The sequence below is a fragment of the Parasteatoda tepidariorum genome, chromosome 3 (genome assembly GCF_043381705.1).
Source record: "Parasteatoda tepidariorum isolate YZ-2023 chromosome 3, CAS_Ptep_4.0, whole genome shotgun sequence".
Taxonomy (NCBI): Eukaryota; Metazoa; Arthropoda; class Arachnida; order Araneae; family Theridiidae; genus Parasteatoda; species Parasteatoda tepidariorum.
Genome location: NC_092206.1, coordinates 100304022 through 100321736, shown reverse-complemented (window position 1 = coordinate 100321736; position 17715 = coordinate 100304022). Strand labels below are relative to the sequence as shown.

The following is a 17715-nucleotide window of genomic DNA, read 5'->3' as shown; positions in this document are numbered from 1 at the left end:
GGGTTCCAAAATTTGGATCATTCTCCTGACCAAACTATGGGGACCATATTTCTTAAATTGTGGCTACCCCCTATATTTTGAGGTTCAGAAATCTGAATCCGCCGAAAAAAAGGTGCATTTATTTAGAGAAATTAAGTTTGATTTCGTAACTTAAAATATCATCTGCACTTATTAATGACCATATTCGAGATCACCCTCGAGCCATTAAGATTGAGTCCTAGAGCGGGAAAATCCAATCATTAGGATCAAAAGTTATTCCGGGTGGTTGCGCACTTTTCAACATATTTACATTTGACATGCTTATATTGTATGTATTTGACATGCATATATTGTACTTAAAACTTTTGTACAAGTTTACATTTATGTTTGTCCAATGTATGTAATACGTACAATGCATTTATGTCCTATGAATGTATGTACATCCATATGTACAATATATGCATGCATAATGTATGCGTGTATGTATATACATTGTACATACATACATTACATTTATACATATGTACATACATTGTATGTATGTATACATACAATAAATATACATAGATATATTGAACACTAGTACAATGTATGTATGTCTAAATATATGTACAGTGCAATAAATAAAATTCGTGTAAGTTAAGTGTAAAGCTGATAACTCAAACAATTAAATGACAAAATCAAACGATATATAAATTCAGTTGTCAGCTTAAAATTGTTCAAATTATTTGAAGAAAAAATAATTTTTATGTATTTTCATAAAATGTTTGAGGCTACAAATTTATTTTTTTGAAACGTGTTGCATTGTTCATATAAATTTTTAGATGGCAAAAGAAACGTTTAATTTTTGATATGGAAATTATGTTTAGGAATTTAAAATAAGATTATCGTTTGCTTTCCAAAACAATAAGAGATTGAGTTTCATATGCATTAGAAAAAAGTATAAAAGACGAACTGACATAAAGTTTTTTAAACATAAATCAACATAAGGACGACAATAATGTTACGCTGGAGTAAGTTAAAGTAACGTAAATAATCATATTAACCTCAGTTTTACTAAATTGCATAAGATGATAAAGAGCAAACTAAGTTTTGTATCTCTCTCGGTCCGTGTAAACTCATATCCTTGATGGCTAATTAATTTGACATACACGCCCAATGTATGAGACATTATAATACATATACTATAGTGTTCGAATTAATTGGGACAAGCAAGGTTTTCTCATTCGAGTTGGTATGGGATTGCCAGTGATGTCCCGAACCGCGTCAAATCAGTTATATCTGCCTTGAGCTGCGGTGACGGATAGACCTTCACTATAATTTACTCATCTGACTGGTTTTAGTGTATTTGTAGTTCAGTTGTGAGCATTTCAGTGTGGAAACTGGTGGTTATAATTTTGAGTATAGTCTAACACAATTTATGTGCTTATAAAAGATTGATATTAGTCCGAGGAAGCGCTCAAAATTTTTGCTCTTAATGAACACACTTCTATGACTGTAAGAGACATCGCTACAGCAGTTGGCGTAGGGAAATCTAGTGTTTCCAGAATTCTTAGAACATTTTAAAATTCCGGCTCATCCTCTCCAAAAAGAAAAGGAAAATGTGGACGCAAACGGAAAACTACTCCAAGAACTGATAAAAGTCTAATAAGAAATAGTAAAATTAATCCAAGAAAGACGAGCACAGACCTCCGAAGGGATTTATTGGATTGTGGTGTTGATGTGAGTACTTCAACTGTACGAAAAAGGCTTCTAGAAGTTGGACGTAAGGCAAGAAGACCAAGGAAANATAAGATAGGTTGAACTCCGACCCACCCCAGGGGGGTATACGGAGATAAAAATAAAATTATTACAATAAAAATTTCTCTAAAAACTGAAATTACAGTAAAATTTTGCCAAATGACAGTGATGGTGATCAGTTAAAAGTGGATTAACTATAATACTTGACAATTAAAAACATGTTTTAAAGGCAATGAAATCCAATAGCGCCGGTGTAAATATCGAGAATTAAATAAGGAAACAAGAGACAAAAAATCTCAAAACTAAAATCAATGAAAGCTAAAAGTCCTAAGAGTAAATGTCTAAAAGTAAAAGTCTGACTAGAAGTCGATGAAGTCTAAAATCAAAAGTAGTTGAAATTTCAAAATGTAAGGCTAAAAGTTGATTAGTTAAAAAATTTACGATGACATGCTCTATTGTTGGTTCATGACTGGGGTCAGTTTATCTGGGGCTAAAATGTCCTCGAAGGTTTGTTTAATAATTTGAGTCACAATTTTCCTGCAGGTCAATATGGCAAAGAATTGGTGTTCCTCTTCGCAGTTATTCATGTGGGTTCCACGAAGTGCCCGGAATCTTGGACAGTGCTTAATTAAGTGTTTAATGTCCTGTCTCACTCCACAGTAATTGCATGGAGCTGATTTTCTGAAATATTTTTGTTGATAGGTCCCGAACTCGTTGTAATCATGATTCCAAGTAATTGATTACTGTAATCGACTATGTAATCATGATTACAGCTGTAATCATGATTACAAGTAATTGATTACTGTAATTAATATTGTAATCATGATTGCAGCTGTAATCAAAATTTTTGAAAATTTTAATCATGATTAAAAGTAATTAATTACTGTAATCAAGAAATGTAATCGATTACATTTTTGGCCAACTCTGCTTCATAGTTGGTAGTTAACATTGATTTGTCACACGTTGACCAACTAAACTACGAATATTCTGTATTCGTTTGCTTCCATACTACTCAAATTTTGACTCGTCGGTAAACAAAACATGTGACCACTGTTCTCAAGACCAGACATGTTTTTTAGCCCGTTGCAAACGTTTAACTATGCTTTGTTTTTTAAAAGAGGTTTTCTAGCAGCTACACAACCCGAAGTCGACGTTGTAGTACAGTAGTAATTACTGACCCAGTTTTCTGCCTAGTATTTAATTCCTCGAGGATTTCTGGTGCTGTTCGAGTCCGCTGCAACTTGCTTTGAATGCAAATAAATTTATCCCCACGTTTGGACGTTATTCTAGGCCTCCCTGATCGTTCGAGGCTCTTATTTTGGTCAGTTTCTTTCTTCCTTTGCAAATTTCTGACAACAGTGGTCTGGGAAAAATTAGTTTTAGAGGCAATTTGTAGACTTGAATAGCCTTCTCCATGAAGTACAATCATAATTGCGAGTGTTTCGACACTTTTTTCTGATTTTTGACCCATATTTCTGTAACAAATTGTATAAAAAAATTTTAACTTTTGTTTTTAAAATGTACCAGTTATTCTGGCAAATTAAGGCTATTATATACAATATTTTAAACGTGTTATGTACATGAACTTAACTTGTAATGAACCTTACAAAAGAAGATGAAAAGTTAATTGCTTATAAACTAAAAATTAATGAACTATTTTTAAAGAAATAAATTATTATTATTATTATTTATTTATTTTTTTGGAATGGGTATTTTACACATGCACTTTCGCTCATTTCGTAATCAACTACAGAATTGATACAAAATGAAAAAGTAATGAACAGTTTTATATGGAAACAGTGTTTCGAGAAGTTTATGTTTGATAAATTATATGTTTAAGTCGGAAACATTAAGCTATTTTTGAAATAAATACAAGTGAGCCTAAACTTGTGACCGGTACTGTGTATATTGGAATCACAAATCGTAATTACTTGTAATCGTGTATTTTGATTTTAAAAAATCCTGATCTCATTTAATCATATATTTTGGTTACCTGTAATAGTAATGACCCGTAATTGTTTTTGTAGTGATTACTTGAAATAACAATTACTTGGAATCATGATTGCAGTTGTGATCAAACTTATGGTGAATTGTAATCAAGACTACAAGTGGTTGATTGTAATTGATTGTTGTAATCAGGATTACAGCTTATTTACAGAAAATTATGAAACGTTGTAATCGTGATGACGAGTAATTGATTACTGTAATCGAAAATGTCATCGATTACATTTTTGCCCAACTCTACTATGTATGCTAACGTTGCTACTAATTTGTTTACACCCCTCGTACGTATACCAAAACAAAACACGAATAACGCTAAGAAACTGTCACTGAAAAAGATGCTTATAAAAAACTTTATTATTATTATAAAGTGGAAAGTGTGTGACGAGAGCCCGACCATGGCGCTTATTCTCAAGATGCGAGAAGGTTAAAAGCAGAACAGGGTGGGAAAAAGAAAAGACTGAACCAAAAAATTTTGAAGGATAATAAGGATACAATTTTCATTGATAAATACACTTTACTAATGCTTTCTGTTTTTATTTATTTGTTCAAAAAACGTTGATTTTACATCTTTCTGCATAAATGTCGTCTTTTAATATTTATAGAGTCAATTTTTTTTCCTTGGTAAAGTATATTTTACTCAGGCGAAGTTATTTCCTCTGTAACTTGAAAGTTATCCAGAGATTTAAACAGATCACGTGGTAATAAAAATGGTTGGCGATACTTTTCATAATAAAATAGAGCATCTGTGTTCGAAGTTTCAAGCTGCGATTGTAAGCCACCCGTTCTGATGACGTTTTCGAACTGACTGAAGTTCTAACATCAAGTACAAATTACACAGACGAAGTTACTTCCTCTATAACTTCGATGTTATCCACAGCTTTGACCGGATTACGAGGTAACAGAAACGGTGGAGGATACTTTTCACAATAAAACAGTGCATCTGAGTCCGAAGATTCTAGCTGCGATTGGAAGCCACGCTCATCGGAATTAATGACGTTGTTTTCAAACTCACTTAACATCAAGAATTTTTCTTCTTTATTGCAGGATGTGATGCAGTCTTCTATATAGTCTTCCATAAAATTATCCACCAGTATTTCCTCAGAAATACACGTCAGCTCTTGTGCTTTTCTCAAATCCCCGTAATGGATCGGAGGGGCTAAGCTATGAATGGTTTCTTGGGAAAGCTTTCTTTGGTTTATAACTTTTTGAAGAAGATTTTCAGCGTTCAAAGCTGCCTCTTTCTTTTTCTTTTGCTTCTTTTTGTAGATGTCAATCAGGAACAAAGACATACTGCCAATAAAGACGAAGATGGCAGCCACATAATAGCCTCGCTTTAATCCTAATTCCTCATTTATGTAATCTGAAACAACAAATTGACAATTCTTTTGTATTTTACAAGATAGCATGTGACTTTGTTAAGAAACATTTGTTTAAACCCGTTAAAAAATATATTCTTACTTAAGTGTACTAATGATTTGATAGTTCTTTAGTGTTTCATTAATTTGAAATAACAACTGATTTTAAAAAAGAATGCCATTTTAAACCTTTTAAAAAAAATATCTTGTTATCTAAGTGTACAAATAAATTGGCAGCTCTTTTGAATTTCGTTAATTTAAGATAACAACTGACAGTAAAAAGGAATACCATTTTAAATCTTAAAAAAAAAATCTATTGTTACTTAAGTGCGCAAATAAAATTCGGATTCTTTTGCGTTTTATTCATTTAAGATTGCAAATTTAATTAGAAAGAACACCAGTTTAAATAGTAAATAGAAATTGTTACTTTTTGTTTTAAACGTAGTGGAGAGATATAAAGTTAGATCCGTTATCTCTATAAAAAAAGAACGTGAATATAACTTTACATATTAAGGGGTACATAAATTATTATTTAAGTGAGAAAAATCTGCGCCTAAACCATGATGCATCATTACTGAGGTGCGTAAAAGCAAAACGAAATTAAAATCAACAAAACCCTGTCTTTTGACCAGTGAGACCAGAATATAGTTTGTCTAAAGTAATAATTCCCTTATCTATTCGTTTGGACCAGTGGCGATGACTGAGGTATGACTATTTGAAGTAGGGGTGTCACTGTTTAGGACAAGTTTTGACTCAGGTTGGCGAGAGAAAAGTAATTTTTTTCTTCGTTCTATTGTCTTAGAGTGAAAAGGAGCTACCCTCCCTAAAATGTACCATTCTTGTTTCCATAGCAGCAGACGGCCTCAGACATTGTGGCTGGGAGAGTTCTTACCATAGACAAACTATACATTCTCACCGCCAAGCTTTATCTCTCAACAAACTAGTTTTAGATTATCCTAATCTCTCCATTCCTCTTATTTACTTCAACAGTGAGCTTCTAGGAGGTTTTCGGAGTGGTAGAACGTTTGTGGAAGTATATTTCGCAACAAACAGTCGACGAGTAATCTCAAAACTCTCTCATTTGCTAATAAATTAAAACGTTGATATTGCGAACGGTTTAAATGAGGGATAGGGATTAAGAGATTTCAACGAATTGGAAGCTTGAGAACGATAAATAAAGACAAGACTAAATCTTTATATTCTGTTTTTAATGTACACATTTTAAAAGTTTACTACAACTTATTTATAAATGGTGACTGGTGCACATTAAATCTGTCGGGTCACAAAGTCTTCCATGTTATCATAACAAACCAATACTTCTGGGGATACAGAATTGGAGATTGATCGTTCTCTGGGTTAGGTCAAAATTACAATCTGTGGAGGAATGAATGTATGAATGGGTCAGCCCTTTAAAACGGGCTGCAACGTGTTTGTCATAGGTAACGTAAGTCGTTTTCTCCGCCATAGATGGCGCCGGAGAAAAACTAGAGCGTACCCTCTGCCTTAAATTCACTTGGTCTCAGCAAGCAGGCTTGCTGGTATTAGCAAATTTCATTAGAAACAACTACGAAAGATATTTGAAACATAAAATGCAAAGTTTGCAACGAAAAGAAATCAGTAAAAGCGAGAAACAAACCTAAAAAAACCTCAATATCTAGGAGAGAGAAAAAGATTAAAAACAGAACAAGAAAAACAATAGTGGCCGAAATGGAAAAATTAAGGTAAAAGGCATTTCCGCGTGCTATGGAGAGGTGGCGAGGAAATCATGTCATTAACAATAGAATCGGCAGTTTTATGAATAAAACTAGTGTCTAAGGCATCAAGATGAGTTGATAATTTTGGCATCATCAAAAATGAATTTATGCCCAAGATTCCAACAATGTGCAGCAATTGATGATTTCTTGTATTCTTGATAACAGACATATTTATCACACTCCTTAAATCTATTTTTCCACTTCTCGTTGGCAACTTTACGTTTTACATTTCAAATCACTTTTGTTTCTCATTAGCGTCTTGAAAATGTGTTTGTGAGTGCTTGAAATTTGTCGACTGTTATTTTCAATTTGTATATTTTTGAAGCGAATAAAGTTTTTGAATGTATTTTACAGTTTCTATTTATTTAATTAATTCTTCTAATCACAAAGCATTTTAGTCATTATCAACTGTCATCCTCTGTGTTCAGAAAATGGGGAAAAATCTGGTTTCAACCTTGAAATCATTTAATCGATTCCTTTACAATGAAATTTCCAATGAACAGTGAATCAAGCAACAAAATAAACATATCAGAGTGTTCTCTAAATTATAACATCCTTAAATGCTGGTGAAAGCGCAAATTTTACTCCACTTTTTGAAAGAAAGAAAAAGAAAAAAACGGAAAGTGTTTGTGTTTTCATTTTTGAGAACTAACTGCTAAAGCCGCTATTTTTGACGTTTTCTGATTAAGATTCTTCGTAATGGTAAGCAGTAGCAATATAAAAATTAAATTCACAACTAAAAGCAGGATTTTAACTCACATATTATTTCTTAGAAAAGATGGTTAGGACATTTAGATAATTGCATTCGTTGCACTTATGAAAGTACTTCTTCTTACCTAATCAGGTGTGGGAATCTCAACTAACTTAGTCACATAGTTTTTTTTTTTTTTTTAATTATNTTTTTTTTTTTTTTTTTTTTTTTTTTAATTATATTCTTATTTTAGCTTATTTTTTATCTAAATATATAAGTTTATAAAGAACGTGTAAGTTTATATGCTTGCATATACACTTGTTACATATATACACTACTCCTTTGAAAATAACACTTATAGCATAAGACCTTAATGCATCGCATCATAAATTGAAATATATTATAACATTTCAATACCACTCCCTACGTAGCAAAGAAGTGGGGACACTTAGTATTCACTTGAGTGAATTTTAAAAAATATTTGAATTTTAGGAAAATATTTATAAATTGCATAAAAACTGCAGCTTGTAAAGAAACACTGATTGCAGATTCGTGACGAAACAGAGGACAAAAAAAAATGGTCCGCAGTCTTGTTTGAAATTTTGTATGTAATGGTTAAAATTACTATAAATTAACTTTGTCAGACCAAGATAAATACACTAAAGAATACATTTTTGTTCCCACTATAAATATAAAAAGAAAATCTTTGGCGAAGATTAGGAGATTCGAGATCTATAGCATTGTTTGGGAACATAAAAATATACAAAAAAAATTATAATTATTAATATATTAATTTCATCAGTGAAGAACCTTCTCTAAATTGAAGATTTTATTTCTTTTTTAGAGAATACAATTGCTTTTGAAAAAGTTAATGTTACTAAATAATTATTCTCAGCAAAGCAGCAAATATATTTCAAAATTACAATTTATAGCTTCAAACTGTATTTTTTTCCCATACCCTTTAATGCTCTACTGCAAAATATGATTTTTTTTTGAAAAACTCCTGAGAAAATACGTTTTATATCTGATTTTGTGACTTAAAATATCGTCTGCACTCATTCATTAGCATATTTGAGGTCACCCCTTCGAACCTTTAAGATTGAGTCCTACATCGTGAAGATCCGATCATGACATCAAAAGTAATTCAGGGGGGTCCGCTTTCTTAGTTTTCGCCCTGTACATAAAAAAAAAAGGTTACGGGACATTTGAAACTTAGAAGGTAAATGAAATTATTTTTTTTACAAATACTATGCTATTTTCCTAAATGCTTTGAGTTTACAACAGTTGCTCATGACTTTTAGATCAAGTTCAGCCTATTTTTAGCCAGCGCCACATCTTTGTTTATTCTGAAAATAACGCAAAATGTCAGTATACAGGAAAGTCACAGTTGTGAGAAAATAAAAAATGTTTTTGTTTTAATTCCTTAATGTTTAAAAACTTACTCTAATGCTCTGTCATTATCTTCTAGGCCCATAAAGATGTTCAAATAATGAGAATAAGGCATTTATTTTTATAATTTTCATGTATGTGGAAATATGTCTCCAAATTAGTGGTTTCTTAAAGTTATTTGTCCTTTCTAATTCTTCACGGAAAATGGCATATATAGTTTTTAATTATTGCTTCGCTTCAAGTGTAAGGCTCTTAAACTGTGTTCACTTTGCTAACACTGATGCTTTTTTTTTTATCTAAGTGGTGGAAAAGCAGAAGTGAGGAAAAAAAACTGCCTGACAAAAAAAAAAGAAGGTAAACATTTGTCCCATAACAAAGTGGATAATTTCTATTATTAGCTACTACCCTTAGTTTTTAACAAAAAATGTAATAGTTCAATCATTATCGTTTTTTTAAAAAAGAAAAAAAAAAGAAAGTGACTCCTGTTTTGGGAAGTTGTTGTATTGCTTTGTTCTTAGCATTCATTTTGCAATATTAAGACGTTCGTATTAACTACGATGTGTTACTACTTAGAAGGTGACTAGTGATTCCTCAAAATTATTGTACTGATATATAAATTTTTGTTATAAAATGTATCTCATGTTTTTAAAAAGTTTACATAATACATTCCCATCACCGCATAACTCAAACACATAAAATGAGTTATGTTCTAGATGGGGGTGAAATGGTCCCATTTAGAGGTTATTGATTATAATGCTTCTCTCCGCTTTGATAACAGAATGACTATTGTTAAATTCTAACACGCAGAATACTTTCTGCACGAGACTCCAGGGCTAAAGAGAATAGAAGGGCTAGTTCACTCCGCTCTTAGAGCGGAAGCTACGATTTCCCTCCTCATGACGTCACTGTGTCCACAGATCTCGGAGATCGCAAGCAAAGATATGATAACTTTGCATCTTTCTCTTTGTAAAAATAAGTTAGACTTTTTCTGGTTATTAGCCTTCAAACTTTACGTAATTAACACANAAAAAACTTTCTTGGTCATTATATTAAAAAAAAATACCATTTTAAACTTATAAAAATATTTTGCTAGTTGGCGAAAATGACACTATAAATACTTTATTTTAAAAAGTTCAGTTTTATCTTTAATTATTAAGTAAATGAAAACATATATCGACACTTTTTTTATCTACATATTCTTTTATAACGATAAGTTGAGTTAAATTTAGAATCCCTGATTTTTAAATATGTCGTTAATAGCAATTTTTTCATACTTAATCATTAGGAAACATCAACCTTAAACACTAATTGCTGAAACAAAATAATAATTTAGGCTCATAATGACATTAGAAATTTTACAATTGCTTATAGATATTTAAATTTACGATGATATAATTTATAGAGATTTAAATTGAGGAGAATATAATTTTTTAAAAAAATCATAAATATTTAGAATAACTACATTAAAAAATATGTTATGAAATTAGGAGAATTTCAACTATATACTATATATTTAATTTATACTTTTTATTTACATTTTAATTTTCTTTGACTTTATCCATTTTTTAATTCTTTTCACCTGCCTTTCTTTTTGAAGTAACGAGGCGGTTTCTATTTAGATAGTGAATTTTTATAAAAGTTCTTAACGACAGAATAAACGTATTGCTGTTTTACATTAACTGTGTCATTTCGGAATCCATTCTTTACATAGTTGTTCATTTATTTTAGGGAACACGCGAAAAATTATACTTTTTCCTTTTGTTTTTATATCAGAATTTTTGCAAGTTGCAATCGCGCAAACTGGCATTTCGATAATAGTTTTAAATTCTTGTAAATTCACTGCAAAAACTGAGGAAAGTCATTATAGAAAATAACAAATGTCTTAGAATATCTCGCAAAAAGAAATGATCCAATATTAGTTAGAGCTAGTAAGGCTGAACGCTCCGTTCTTGAAGTAAAAGTGCGAGCTTTGCGCCAAAGTGACGTCACTAGAGAAAATCGGAGGATTGGCGCGGCGAGAGTTACTTCAAAGGAGTGAACCAGCCCTTCTATTCTCTTCCCTGACGAGACTCACTTTCACTCATGAACTCGCGCATGCGCAGAATTCCGTTTCACTGCACCTTACGTAAAGAAACGTACGTAAAGAAGTCCCACCAACATTCTATGTTAATCTTATGGATAAATTTTTTTTCATTAAATAGTTAAAGCTGTTTGTAATCGCTATATTCATTTTAAATTACCCTGTAATTTAAAATGAATTACCCGGTACCTGCAGAATAAATCCTTAGTAATGAAACACTAATGATACAATTTTCTTTCTCTTCAAAAAAAAAAAAAAAAAAAAAAAAAAAAAAAAAAAAAAAAAAAGAACCGTCCTTTATCTATACGTAGTTAATTTTATTCCACGTGCATATACGGTGTTAAGACAGAAACGGCTGAGAATTTTGCCATTTACCACTTTCGAAAAAATTAATTTTATAAAAGTCACATGCATCCTATACAAATATGAAAGCTTAAGTTGCTATTATACAACAATGAATATGCTTTTGAAAACTTACATATTACTGGCAATCCTAAAGAGCTTGGTAATGCTTGGTAACCAATAAGAAATCCCCAAGTATTGGCATAATTTCTGGCTCTAACTTTCTCGAAAACGCATAGTTTTAAAGAATAAATGTATCCTCCGTAAAAAATCCCATAGATCCACACAAATAAAAGGTATCCGTAAAAGTTGCTCAATGTTGGATAAGCAACAAGCCAGCCACTGATCGCAAAAGCTGATGCTTGGCATAAATACTGCCTGGCAATATTGCACTGATCACTATTTTTTATCACTATAATGCCAAATGCTGCCGTTCCTAAGCTTATTGCAACACCTAAATATAATTGCAGATAGTACATGCTTTTCAAATCTAGTTCATCATTCTTCATTTCTTCTATCTAAAAAAAAGAAGAGAAATAGGCAATTAACAGGTTAACTCCGCATTTTTTTTATGTTACATTGATAATAAAATTAGTTTACATTTACACTATTAAAATAATGGATATTAACTCTTTGCTTAGTTTCAAATAATCACAATTGTTAAATTTCGGATCTATGTAAGAGGTATTCTACAATCTCCTCCGCTATCACAGATATTTTTAGTTAAGAGTAAAGTCAACACATTAGGGGTCGATTATTAATATTTAAGAAAAGGAACTGCCGAAACATTAGTGGGTGTGAAAACATCAGAACCTGATTGATAAATAATATTATATAGTTTGTACAAGCTTAAATTCATATATTTAAAATTTGTGTAGCAACCATAATCAATTAGACAAATATTAAAAGTGTAATCCGTAACGGTATTATTAATTAATTTTGACAGTCGCTTTAATTTTCAAATGCGTAACGGGATACCTGCAAGTGATGTAGTGTGGGTATCACGATCCTGATGGGTTGTTGAAACGTGGTATTTGTTTACGTTAGCAACTGTTCCTTCCATTCTATTTCGAGTAAGACAAGCCCGTCAAGTATCCATTCTGTGGCACATTCTAAATTCTTTTGTGAAGATTATTTCTCAAAGATCTTTCACCGCATATTTACATAGAGACTTAACCCAAAGACGGGCATGAAGCCACGTGGAACATGAACAAACTAATTATTCATCAAAGTTGCACAAATCAAAAAGGTTACAATAAAATGCATAATCAAATAATAAATCTGAGTTAAGCGTGAGACGTAGACGAGAAAGAATTATATTCTAATTAACATTCTAACTCATGTAGAGGAACTTTAATAAGCCATTTTGCTGATAAAGATCATAGCTGGCGCGGACGTCATATGTGTGGGTATGGGAAGTCTTCTTCTTCTTGAAGTGCAAGTACCCAATTACGTAAAATTAGTGACATTAGAGAGCTTTTTCATAGTGTTTGTCTAACGTTAACCGTAACGTTTATTTGATTTTCTACCGCTTAGGAACACTGTGATGTGTCGGGAAATTTTTGCGCATGCGCTGAGAATTTCAAAAATTAGACTTAGGGGAAACTAGAACTTTATGCAAAACCTCTCCATTTTCAGAAAAGTTGTGAGGATTAGTATAAGGTAATATTTATAACTGTTAAATAAATAGTAATATTAAGTAAATAACATTCCTTTCGACCCAAATTAGTTGCTACATTTAGGTTGAAATTTTGTTTGAAATTAGTAAAGGTGGAGTCTATGCGGTTTAGTAAATGGACATCAGTAAAATTGTGCTATCATTGAATTCGTGATTCATCATTTAATCATTGAATCCACGGTAGAACATAGTTTTATGCAATTATTGGCGGAGGAGTCTGGGGGAAAAAATGGTTCGTGGCTTAAGAGCGAGAGGACTTTCAAAACTAATTTGGTTCGAGGAGGGAAATCTTGATAAGTAAATGTTGTTCATTCATAGTATAAAATTTAGCGATTTCTCTTACTATTCGCAATCGCAGTGTTTGAATACGCCCTCTAGCGGGGTGGATATATTCAAGCTACTCTTTATTAAGCTAAGTTTCTCCACATAACTTAGAATGTTAATTAACGTGAAGTTAATTAAATTTAGTGCCGTATCGCCAGAGCCGGATTATACCTTTCGTAGGCCCTAGGCATAGCCGTTTTTGGGCCCTCCCCTCCTTCCTCGCCTCCTCCCTTCTTTTCAAAATATGTGCTAAAATTTTCTTTCATAGTTTTTTTACATTTTTATTAATATGGATTTTAATTTACAAATTTGTTTATCGAACTTGCAAAATAATTTATTACCGAAAAATATTATATTTTTATTTGTAGCTTCATAATTTTGTGCAAAATACACTTGTTGTTTATAAAGCTAAATTATTTTTGTCAAAAAATTTTTTTCTTCCTAGTTTTTCGTAGGCCCCTGAATTTCGTAGGCTCTAGGCACGTGCCTAGTGTGCCTATAGGTTAATCCGGCCCTGCGTATCGCACATCCAATTAGTTGAAATATAATTTTTTATCATCTACGTATTTTACTTACCTTAGATTTATTATTTGTTTATGTATTTTATTGTAACTGAGATATATTTATGTTTTGAGTACCTGGCAACTACGATGCATAATTATTTTGTTTATGTCCTCTATGGCTTCGTGTCCGTGTTAAGTAAGAAATATTTAGTGTAAGAACTGAAATCTTAGTGTTTGAATATAAAATGTGTCACTAAGGAGAACTGATACTTTTGGTTTACTCGAAATAGAATGAGAAGGACAGTTGCAAACGTAAACAAATGCCACGTTTCAACAGCCCATTAGGATCGATATGCCCACCCTACGTCACTTTCAGGCATCCCGTTACAGTTACGATTTAATATCTGAATTAACTATCGATCGCTGTGATCACATAATACGTAATTCGTCGTTTTATGTGATAAAAGCTATAATTATACAAACAGTTTTTAAGTTAATTTTAATATCTTTACTCTAATCGGATGTTTAGTTAATTTTTCTTTTTAAAAGCATATTTTTTTCAAGACAAGAAAAAAATTGCAAATATCAAGTTCTGTTAAATTTATTTAATTATTAAATTATTTATTTCTTAAATTTGAGAAAAATAAAAAAGCCATATAGTTTATGTGCTTTACACTTGAAGATATGCGATGATTTTAAACTATTTATATTATCTTGAAGTGAAGAACTTCTAGGCTTTAGAATAGACAAATAACTTACTATATTTAAAAGTTATTAAATATTTTTTTAAAAATTGCCAATTTGGCTGCATTTTTCTACCATGATGAAAATTATCAAAATCACTACATTATTCTCAATTTTTGCAAATTTTAATGAGCCCAGGAAATGCAGCATTGTGCAATCCTGTAAGTTTTTAAATATTAAAAAATTAAGACCACAAATGCATTTCATTTTCACGAAACTATGACTTTTCTTTTTCTCCTTATTGACGTTTTGTGCCATTTTCAAAATCAGCGTAGACAGCGCTGGTTTTAGTTGGGGTAAACTTGACCTAACAGTCATGAGTAACAGTTGCAAACTCACAGCAGTTATAGCATATTATTTCGCAAAAAAAAAAAGAAAAAAGAAAGAAAGACATCATTTCATATGGCGGCGAGCCTTTGAAAAACAGCCTTCATAACAAAAATTGGCGACATTCCATTTTTTGTGCTAAATTTTCATTTGCCATTGTAAGCCCCCCACCCCCAATAATCGTCAGAATTTTATGAAATTTGTCCGGTTATTTTTGCATGCTAAATCGTATACAATAAAAAATCCATATGTTTCTTCAGAAAAAGTGCGTCGTTTCGTCAAAATAAACATATTCTGCTATAGTTACAGTTATATAATTTAAGCGATTTCTTAAGAATACTCCCTTTACACACAGAATGGAAACTCGACGAATCGTTCAAAAGTTATGAAAGTAATCCTTTTTTCCATTGCCGAGTGTAGATAATGTGTATTCAGCAAAATTTTTTAATGAAGAGACTTTCTAAAGTGACCACCTCTATTCAAGTCAAAATTCTTGATGATTCCATCAAAACATTTTGACGGTTTCAGTGCGATTCATGATGGTCCAACATCATTTGATGGTCATCGTCATCCAACAATTATGCATGCATGGATTGTGATATGCCAGCAAACTTCCATCATTCCACGATGGAAAATGCTACTTTAGGACTATGATGTTCGAAATGTTTAATTCTCATGGATCAACAATCCATAATGGTTCCACCTATACATTTCCATGATGGTTTAATGGCAATGCCTGTTGGTTCTCAGAAATATACACTCAAAAATATTTGGTTTTTTAATGTTGGCCCAACAGAAATAAGTCTGAATTCCTACATTGGTGTGATGGTGGTTTTCATGATCATTCCAACCATTTGATTTCTAAGAAACTGTGATGGAAATTTCTGGCTCATGATGGATAATAAATAAATTGGAAATAACGGCTCATGATGGAATTATGTTGGATTGAGATTATGTTGATCCATCAATGGAAAACCATCAAAAATATTGACTTTGGTTTATAGTGACCATTTTGGCCAGTCCTTAAGAATTGAATGACCAGTCCTTAAGTATGGTTACCTGAATAAAAATGAATGAAGTGAGTATAATGAAATTTTCTTTACTTACCATGAGGACAAAAGGTGATGCAATACCGAACGCGATGATTCCTGATCCGAGAATCAGAATTCGAACAGTTTTGGACTTGAGGACGGAGAAATCTAGCAAACGATGTCTTTCGACCACTGGTGCCTTATCCTTCACTTTCGATCTCCTCTGCAGACTCTTCACGTGTAGAATGGCTCTTCTCTGAGGATGGTACAACGATGCCGGTCGGAAAAATATGGCAGTCACGATGATGATGGTTTGTAAACCAGCCAGAACCTGAAGACCCTGTCGCCACCCCATATATCTGAAATAATAAATATATACAGTCGGTTTAACCATTTAATTTCTCTATTTTGAGATATTTTTCGTAATATAATTTTTTCGTAAAATAACTTCCAAATAGCGAAGGGAATTTTTTATTTAACCAACTTTTCTTCTTTGAGATCCACTTTCCTTATTTCCCAAAATATTTCGAAACATTTAAAACTTGGTAAAGCGTTCTATGGGGAAATTGAATTGATTCTCGAACCCGCTGAACTTTTAGAGAAAACAGTAAAATCCCTTTTCCTTTCTTTTTTGGCATTTCAAACGAAAAACTCAGACAAAATTAACGGATTTTATCAATAGTAATTAAACGTTAGAACGCAATGTATGTTTAAAATTACTTTTATAATAAATGCAGCTATAATTTTATACGTAAATTTAGCTTTTTTTAGTTGAAAATGTATGTAGCATGTAACACTGCACATACATTTTCACATTATGTAGAGTGTAACACTGGATTCCTCTATTCTTGCTTTCCATGCAGATTTCTTTTAAGGTTAAGATTTATAAAAAAAATAGTAGATACTAGTTTACAAGATAAAGGTGTATCCATTGCTATTTTAATTATGTCTAGTGTTTAAGATATTTTGTGTTGTTTAAGTATTTCAAAAGATGATTTTCTATTTAACGAACTTATTATCAGGATCTAGTGACTTCGTTAAATAAAGATCTGACTTTATATATCTGTATATATCTGTATATATATATATATATATATATATATAAATTTTAACTAAAAAAATCCGAAAGTACAGTTTTGGACAAAGTTTAAATTAATTTCTAAAAATCCGAAAACAATTTTGATTTACTCTCTTATGCGTATGAATGTTCGTTTTTCAGTTGCTATTAATAAATCTTTTATTTTTCATAATCTTTTTTTTTATTTTTTTATAATCTTTTATTTTTAAATAATCTTTCATTTTAAGTTTTAAAAACTCTACGAAATATTGCTGAAAAATTTTAAAAGATTTTAAACGTGTGTATTTCATTTTATTTATTTATTTATTTATTTTACAAAATTAAAACTTTATGGACAGTAATTTTTTTAATAGAAGTAAGAAGATGTATTGCTATAAGTAATTTAAATAAGTAATGATTTAAATGTAAAAAGAAACTCAAGTGAATTTTTAGGGATTTAAAAAATACTCAATTAAGTCCTTTATTTCTCTAAACTGAAAATGAGACAAATTTTTCATCAAAATTACAATATTATCAAGATTAAAAATAAAATGCCTTATAACTTATGTAGTGAAACTGAATGAAAAAAAAAATTATTTAAAAAAGCTTAAATACAATAAAATAATTTTTAATAAACTAAATTTGCCTAGTTAATTTCACGACTGTTACACTGAATCATCATTTTATTTTACTTGACTAATCGAAGTTTGCGATGCA

General features: G+C 31.2%; 1 protein-coding gene across 1 annotated transcript in view; it reads right to left on the bottom strand.

Moving 5' to 3' along the window:
* Positions 1 to 4407: 4407 nt before the first annotated feature.
* Positions 4408 to 17715, bottom strand: part of LOC107442966 (monocarboxylate transporter 10) — a 28643-nt gene continuing 15335 nt past the window's right edge. The window contains exons 3-5 of the mRNA XM_016056676.4: positions 16018 to 16300; positions 11471 to 11852; positions 4408 to 5083 (exon numbers count right to left, since the gene is read on the bottom strand). Of these exons, the coding sequence (XP_015912162.2) occupies positions 4554 to 5083; positions 11471 to 11852; positions 16018 to 16300 (1195 nt within the window). The 3' untranslated portion in view covers positions 4408 to 4553. The remainder of the gene's footprint in view (positions 5084 to 11470; positions 11853 to 16017; positions 16301 to 17715) is intronic.